The following is an 8736-nucleotide window of genomic DNA, read 5'->3' as shown; positions in this document are numbered from 1 at the left end:
GAGGATTTTCCTTCAGATTGAGCAAATAGAAAAAAAGACAAAGAGACGATGACCACTCGCAGACTTCGATGGTTCCGAGTTCTTCACGCAAAGTCAAACAGGATAAAAGACTCTGCCTCCCCCACCACTCACCACTTAAGATATGGTATGGAGGACACACTCTGTAGTACGTATACTGTAGGCGATTCTAAAAGAGTTTGACAAAAGAGATCGATAGAGGCTTCCATTTCTTGGATCGAGGGCAGTTTCCTTGATGGGTTTGTTCCAGTTTGGCTCCAGATTTAAGGGCCATGAGCCATTCATCCGTTCACTTGTTTGTCGACCATGCAAACATGTCAGAAAAGCATTGTATAAATGAGAACTCGAAGGAGGAGACCACCTTGAGAACTGTTTTTGTTCTCATTCAAGTTATTCTTCCAATTCATGATGGGTAGATTTTTCCAATCACTCCTAATGTCTTCGCTTTGGCTCTGCATAACAATTTCAATAACATTTGATGTATTAATCCAATCTGCATATAAGACAAGTCACTCAAAAGGTTGTTGCAATATTTTGAACACTCAACCTTCGCTCTTATTCCACCAAGGGTAAATCTACTTCAGGCCTAAGATTTCTCTCTCAACTTTAATTAATAGGTGCCAGCAAGTTGCAAAAAAATGTCGGAACAAGTGATGTGCGTCTCTCCGTTTGGATGGAGCCAAAATATATTGTTGTCTGAGTGCTGTCAAACCAAACCCCATGTTTATAGCCGTCGTCCGTTCGATTTAGAGGCCCAGAAACCAGCCACCAACTGGCCCAAAGACCCTATGCTACGACTGATGCACTAAAACAAAAGAGTTTTGCGGAGATATCTCTAGGCCTTCTTTCACATGAGGCCTGACTCTCTCATTCTCTTTTGGCGCTTGTCGAGCCAACACTGAAACGAACAGTCGAAAAAAATTGAATATAGTCCACAAAAATGCCACTGGATTTAACGTGGGTAGACTTTTGCCAAAGGCTGTACGTTTGATAAAGACCGATTCTGTCAGGCCTTTCTCCATGGCATGAGTCGCAAATCTGAAAAGCAAGACATTTGCATGTGATGCCTCCTGATCAAACAATCATGATGTACATCTAAGCATGATCTAGGACAAAGACTTCCACCAACCTTATCTTTCATTTGGCACGGTATTGAAGAGAAAAAGCAAGAGTCACATCCCTCCTTGGAAGGGAAAGGGATCTCGCGGTTATACCTTCCAATAAAATTCAGGTTATCTCCAAGAAAAACAGTAACTGTGCGAAGACTCTTGGACTGGAGAGAATTCAATTTTCATCCTGACAGACCTCGACAGTGGCACATTGTGTTCCCAAGTAAATGTGTTCGAACATATTGTTCCAATGAGACCAAGCGTGTTGATAAAAAAAGAAGACTACCCTCCCCTGCCTCCACAACACATTAAATCCAGGAATAGCGCCGAAACGAGTTCCATTTGGGGCCGTTTCATTCATTAGTGCATTAATTCCGTTCCTGTGGGGTGGAAATCAATCGTTTAATCCTTAATGAAGTGCCTACCTTGAAAGGTGTTGATGTAGCTTATGGTCATTTCTTCGCCGGGCTTGATCAAGCGTTGAGCCACCAATTTCACTCGGCTGTCACTTCCGCTTTGAACGTGCTGGACATTGGGTTGGCAGGAGTGAGACATCAAAGCCACTAGCGGATACAGAGCCCGACCATCGCCTCCTTGTGGAGTGGTGAAGCCAAACGAGTTGACCCTCAAGATCCCATAGGCACGTTCCACCCGTTCAGACGGAAACACCCCGGATAAGAATTGGACTATTTCCTCGAGGTATTGGCAATGGGTCGGATCAAGTTTGATGTCTGGGATATGATCCATTAAACGAAGCAACCAATCCCTCTGAATAGGGGCAAGCAAATGAAGATAAGGGAGCGATAGGAGGACGGCGAGGAGAAGTCACATGGGGTCACTTGATTGATAATGGATGGAAAGTAAATGGAAAAGCGAGCTCTTTCGTGTTTATGGGGATTTAAATCGTACTAGAGACTAAAGCCGGGGCTAAGGATGCACTTCCTTGCAATACCATAAAGGGATGCCATTGGCAAAATCTGATTTGGTGCATTATTGTGCTTGGGTGTATCACCTGGCCTTCAAAACAGAAAGCTGTGACCGAGCAATTTCCGACAAATACAAAAAGGACAAATAGACAACCAGCTCAGGCTCATGCCTTGTTTTTGAGCGATGCATTTCACTCAAGTGACCCTGTGCGTTGGATTGTTGTTGTTGTTGTTATTGTCATTGTTTTTGCCATGTTCGGAATTGGTTTCGGCGATGAAATCCAAAAGGCGAATAACCCCCACACTAGCATAAGCTATGGAGGACTGGTTTAAATCTTCCTCGCATTTTGGACCAGAACCTGGTTTCTGGCTGAAAATTGCACACTCGGGTAGGTTTTGATGCAGCGGAACACACTCTTCGGAACACGTGGGAAACCAACACAGTAGACAGGCAAATTTCAAATTTCTGGCTTTCTTCAAGCACACTAGGCACACCGGCTGGCTTTGTGGAGCAATTACAACGGGAAAATCCTCCAGAACCGTTTCTAGAGGTCGGACCTCTCTAGTGGCCACCACAAAACGGCCTACAGTTGAGTTTTCGGCTATAGCGAAAGCACGACAACAGATGGGTTTCTCAACGTAGGAACTGGTTGGTGAGCTGAAACCCAAAGGGAAAAATAACTCAATTTCGTTCACAAGGTGAGTTTATCTTTTTATAGAAGGAAACTCCCCGAAAAGAAAACTTTCAGACTGGTAGAGGTGTAGAGGGGAATCGTTATTTAGTTAAAAAGGTCCTCTGTGTGCGTGAAATTCTTCACACGAGGTGAAAAAAGGGACTTGTCCCGGACACATATGAAGACGGTCAAGTTGAGATATAGAATCCTCACCTCTCAAAATGTCACCTCCTGGTTTTTTGGCACTTTGGTATACCGCGTCTAAGGATTTACAACAAGAGAAACAGGTCTGCTGCTGGAGACATATTTATATGTGGTCCATAAAGAATATACCTAACATGCGTTAAGCACCCTTTATGTGTTGACGCCTATTCTTTCTTATTTCTGCTACCGCTCTGGGTCTTTTGTACATTTGGTTTCTTATGCATAGGGGTACATAGCTACAAAATGGGGTTTTACGGTGCTAGAATCAAAAGATTGAGCCTCACATGGCCAATGAAGTCAGCCATCACATTATCCACACAATCTCCGATAGTTAATGACATGCCCGTTATCATGTTGCTTTTCCGTTTGTGGATAAAGTTAGCGTCTTGAAGTTTCGGGGAACGGAATCGAACCAGGACCCTCTCCCACACGAGATAGCCACTTGCTTTACTTTGTTTGTGCTGCTGTTTGAATCGCTTGGCTACATTTGTTCATTCAAAAGTTCAATGATTTTAAACATTTCGAAAAAAATCAAAAGCGTTATTTGATTGCAATTTTGTTAAGGTAATTTTTGGTGCAGACCAAGAATATGTAATCTTGTGGATTCATAGGTATTCATTTGTCAGATAATGAACTCCAAAGAATAATTGTTGCGCTTTGAGCTCAGGGATCAAGAATGATTCACTTGGGTGTTAAAATGAGCTCAAAGTCTGCTATGGACGCTTAATTTTTGCCAATCTTTGTTCGTGAATTGTTCGAATAGAATGAAGGCCTAAAATGATACCAGCTTATGTTCAGAAGTTGCCATTTTTTATAAGAACGTTCTTTGCAAATATGGAGGACAGGTGCAGGAATATACCCTATTTAACGAGAAAGTTGAACAAAAAGAAAGAGTCTCACTTTTCATACCGCAAGAAGAGCCTTTTAAAATGATCCTGTTACAAAATCTGAGCTTTAGATGAAGTATGCTCATCTATCATTTATTAAAAATATACTTGTCAAGGAACAACATTCTGGGGTATTTTACTAATTTAGACTCTTACGTTTTTGTCCATTTACAAGCGAATCATTTCATAAGAGCCTGATCCACGTTGGCTAGTTTTGTGCGGTGGTAAAGACAAGTATTGATTATCAACTTTCGCCACATCAATTCGACGCAATGCGCCTTAACCAATATCTCATCCCTAACAAGATTGTTACGTGCTTGGAATACAAAAGAACATTTTGATCAGAAAATCGTCTGAAGGGAAGTCACAAACTCGTGCGTTAGCATTTAACCCAAAAGCAAATGCATTAAGTGATCAAACATCGTCAGATTGATTGGTGCATCCCCATGTCTTTTGGTCCATTTCGCCAACCAAAGATACCAGCTTCTTGGGCAACTTCATTGCAATTTGTAACATGTCTAAGCTAGGGCAGTCAACGGGCAGCAAGGTGGCAAACAATTGGGTGAATTCTCCAAATTCCATCCCTTTGACATGCCTCGCACTCTTTGGCCAAAGTACGAAGGTTTCACTCACCAGTCTGGATTCTTTTGACCCTCACTATGAGCTCGAGAGTCCCTCAAGTTTGAATTGGATTTGCCCTCCTCTCCTTTGTGGATCAAGTGACAAGGCTCACTGCAAAAGTAGACACTCTGGATGGATACAGTTGAGCCCTCAGACCCTGGCCAAGACGAGGAACTAGAACATGCGGGATGCTGACAAAATGAAAAATGTCCAATCCTGGACTCGTCGAGGAGGGCACCCGGGGTCACGAGGGCTGTAGGAGACGTCTGAGCTTGGCTTTTCTTTGGATTTGTCCCATCCCTTTGGCAAATGAGGCAATTGGTGCCACATAAAAAACATGGGGAGCATCTTCTCACCATGGGTACTAAATCGTCTCGGTTCTCACGTCTATTGGCTTCTATATGAGTCAGAGCAGAGTCAGCCATGGCCAAGAAGACTGACTGGCTCGCTAGAAAGGTGGAGGAAAAAATGAAAGTTGTTTGGCTTTGAGAACGAGAAATGAGCTTTGGATTGGCGGATTGAGGATCTTGTTGTGGGAGACGTGCAGTCGTTAGGTGAAACACTTCGTTTACTCAACTTTCAAAGGGAACTTAATGCTTCTGTACCCTGCAGTTCCCAAAGACTTTGAGCGATTTTGCCCCTGACATCAAACTTTTCTGCTCAGCAATTCACTTACCTTTTTCTTTTTCTTGACTGACAGGTTCGTCGTTGCTCAAAAAGAGTGTCAGCTTGCTTGTTTCCAACATGCATTGACTTTCTCAGGGTATTCGCTTGTTTACCTCGTGTGCTAAAGAAACTCCAAGAATATATTTAGCATCCACAACATCATTTGGCAAAACTTCATTTTTGAGCTTTCCCGCAGCAGAAAATTGAGGTTGCGTGACAATATATGACCTTAGACCGCAACGCTTCTCTGACAAATAACCAAAAGCGGGAGAAAGTCTGTCCCAAAATGCAACGTGGTTTTTAACCTTTGAAGAGGCCATGCACAGAGTCCTTGAACCTTTCTTCTTTCACTAACCGTAGTAGTAATCGATATTACACAGTCAGTGAAATATGACTGAGGATACTTTAGAAACCAGAGCAAAGGTCTTCTCTACGGCCTTTGCACAAGGCCTATTGGAAGCTATCAGGGCCTTCTATCTGGATGCTACTAAAAGGCAAAAGCTTAAAGGCAACCTCGCCCAAAACGACCATCAAGTGATCAAAATATTAGCCAAAGGTGTTGGTGCCAGCCTCGGGGCGGGGGCGGGGATCCTTTGTGGACTCTTCGGTGCCTTTAGTGGTGTCAAGGTTGGAATGCAAATGGGCGGAACACTGGCCAATATGGTGAATGACAAGCAAAATCACAAAGTCGCCAAACAAATCAATTCAATTTTCGGTGCTCAAATGTCTTTGAACGAAGCTCAAGGGGTTCTCAAAGAGTCATTGAGTGATTCAGCCTTGCAAATATTTCAAAACTTTGAGTGGCAATTTATGGTGGTTTCGACCAAAGAAGGTTGGAGTTTAGCCATGGAAAGATTGGCCTCTGAGGCCGTTTATCGAGTGATTGCTTACTTGAAAGCTAATCACACCGATTTTACATCGGACTCTTTGTTCAAAGGAGTCCTCTATGGCGAGTCTCAAGGCATTCTAAAGCAAGGCCAGTACCTCATTGGCGTGAATGGACAAGATTGGAACACTGACTGCTTCTTTTCCAAACCTCTTGTTTTCTCAAGTCCGGATGTGTCATTCGACGAAAGTTCTGTTAGCATCAAGTTTGATTACGGTTTCCGCCTACCTTTCCAATTTGAACTGAACGACATGGAACATGATCCAGAGGAATACGACAATGTCCTGTACGAATACGTTATAGCCGGGATGAGTGAAGAGCAACGAAATAATTTGAAGTTGGCCATTATTGAGGAGTTAAAGACTACGAATGAGTTGATCCAGGATCTTCATGGCGACGTGGAAACTCTAAGGAACGACGTCCTTGCTGGTCAAGAGAAGATCCAATTCCAACTGAAGGAGATGGGACATGAAAATGCGGTTCAATTTCAGGAAGGAGCCAAAAGGGATGAGATTACGCATAATCTGATTCGCCAACAACAATATGACTTGAAGTCCATTTTACGGAATGTTCATAAGAACCCAGGAGGTGGAGCAATCCATTTGGGAAGACATTGGCCAAGGCTAATGGACGTGTCTCCTTCGATTATATTGAGTGAAAAAGCGTATAACTCGATCGTATCGTCAATCCACTCTAAGCTATCCACAGATAGAATTCTAGTCTTGAATGGAATGAGAGGGATTGGAAAAACCACCGCGTGCAAGTGGTTCGTTGCCCATTCGCATGACAAATACGAGCACATATTATGGATGGACTCAGAACCCACCGTTCTCGAGACCAGCATAAAAGCGTTGGCCGACAAAATGCTGATATCACTCATACTTAACGATGGATCCACAGTGAAGCCCTATTCAAGTCTCTTAGCAGAGGTCTATGAGCAGCTTCAATTGAAGAACTGTCTTTTTATTTTTGCCAATGTGGAAAGCCCCATCGACATCAAAGACTGTCTCAGCCACGAAAAAACTCATTCTTTCATCATCACAACCAAGCATCACAACTGGACCGTTCTAAACGGGAGAAGCGTCTCCAAACTAGAAATTGGCTTACCCTCCGAAAAAGAGACGATTGAGTACATTTGCAAAGAAACTGGCGAGTTAAAGGCTGAAGCCAGGCAGTTGGCGCAAAAGCTAGGTAATCTCCCTTTGGCCATTTGCCAATCCATAAGTGCCATCAAAACATTGAAGATATCGATATCAGATTACTTAGAAGAGTTCCAAGCCGAGGCGGAGAAGATTCTCCAACAGGGTTCGACAGATTCCGTCCTCACCACTTGGTCTTTGTCCGTGAAGCGTCTGAAGGAACAATATGGCCCTGACAGTGACTTGGCCATTCAGATTTTTAATATGATCAGCTTTCTTCATTCTCATGAGATTCAAATCAGCCTCTTCCAAGCTTTGGGACATCGCAAAGTTGAGGTGATGAAATCTCTTGATATGCTGATGTCTTATGCTCTGATATTCTGGAAGATTAAGGGGAAATCGATCACAGTTCATAATCTCATTCAAGAGACGAATAGAATCCAAATAAAGAGGGCAGGAGAGACCCAAAAGTATTTGGAATTGGCAATGAGAGGAATCGATTGCTGCGTTCAAAAGGAATATTTCATGTCACCATATTCTTCTCATCTCAAAGAGGTTTACGCTTTCATCAATGACGACCCAAAATTAGATTCAATGGCTTCAAAGCTAAAAGTGTTTCAAGCTATTCAAGATGGACGCTACAAAGAGGCTCAAGCAGGACAAAATGCACGTTTGACTCAAGCTGGAAAAAATCCCGACGACAAATTGACCATAATTAAAGAGAAGGCGAGTCTATCAAAGATCTCGTGTTACTTCAAGGAACATATGTCCGCCCTAAGAGGGCTCCAAGAGTGCTTTAAATCCCTCAAGGATAATTTTGGAGAACTGGACCGTACCACTCTTGAATTGCAGCTTCTCTTGGGGCTTGAGGAGCTTCATGAGTTCTTAGTAAAGAGGAAGAACTTCAGGGCCAAGAAGACCTTAGAAGGCCTAATCCCCAAGCTCATCAACCACCCAGACTTCGGGATAACCTCACCCTTGACATTGCTCGCCAAGTTCGGCCTGGGTGCAGCAAATCTGATTTATGGTGAAGATTTGGTTGGTTGTAAGTTGCTTCAAGAATTTAATTTAGAACGTCAAGCTTTAAGTGAGTTCAAACCATCTTTGGGCTCGACGATCCCGAAGTCCCAAGATGACATGAGGGAGTGGCTTTCCAAGTGGTACCAATCACTCATCTTCTGGAATCTTTCGGGTATGGATTCAACTCAAATATGTGAGTTTGAGCTTCTTGGCTCCAAACAAGTTATTATCACGAAATACCTTGAAATTTTTGGCGAGCATCCAGATCTTGCGGGATTGAACTTTTTTGAGGTATTGCACGATATCTTCCAAATGCTTCTACCATATGAAGACAAGTACCATGAATGTCTAGAGATCTACGAGATTATTCTCGACCAAAGACAAAAACATCTTGGACCACATCATGAGCAGACCCTCATGGCTGAGGCCGAATTGATCATGTTTCTTGCTCTAAAAGGCAAGAAAAAGGACGCCATTAACATGTTGGAGAAAAACAATATCACGACTTTGATGCATGAAGACAGATTGAATCCCGTGATCCTGCTAAAAGATCTGGCCAGCGTGCAATTGGAGATGGATATTATCA

The 8736-nt window shown here is 43.0% G+C and overlaps 1 protein-coding gene across 1 annotated transcript in view; it reads right to left on the bottom strand.

Annotated features, from left to right (window-relative positions):
• The window catches only part of LOC131890534 (uncharacterized), an 8321-nt gene extending 2962 nt beyond the window's left edge, over positions 1-5359 (bottom strand). Inside the window, exons 1-4 of the mRNA XM_059239895.1 lie at positions 5116-5359; positions 4452-4887; positions 2258-2711; positions 1553-1895 (exon numbers count right to left, since the gene is read on the bottom strand). Coding sequence (XP_059095878.1) covers positions 1553-1895; positions 2258-2711; positions 4452-4887; positions 5116-5185 — 1303 coding nt within the window. The 5' untranslated portion in view covers positions 5186-5359. The remainder of the gene's footprint in view (positions 1-1552; positions 1896-2257; positions 2712-4451; positions 4888-5115) is intronic.
• Positions 5360-8736: the final 3377 nt, after the last annotated feature.

This window comes from Tigriopus californicus, chromosome 11 (genome assembly GCF_007210705.1).
Source record: "Tigriopus californicus strain San Diego chromosome 11, Tcal_SD_v2.1, whole genome shotgun sequence".
Lineage (NCBI taxonomy): Eukaryota > Metazoa > Arthropoda > Copepoda > Harpacticoida > Harpacticidae > Tigriopus > Tigriopus californicus.
The sequence above is the reverse complement of the archived record's forward strand: the minus strand, read 5'-3'. Positions and strand labels throughout refer to the sequence as shown.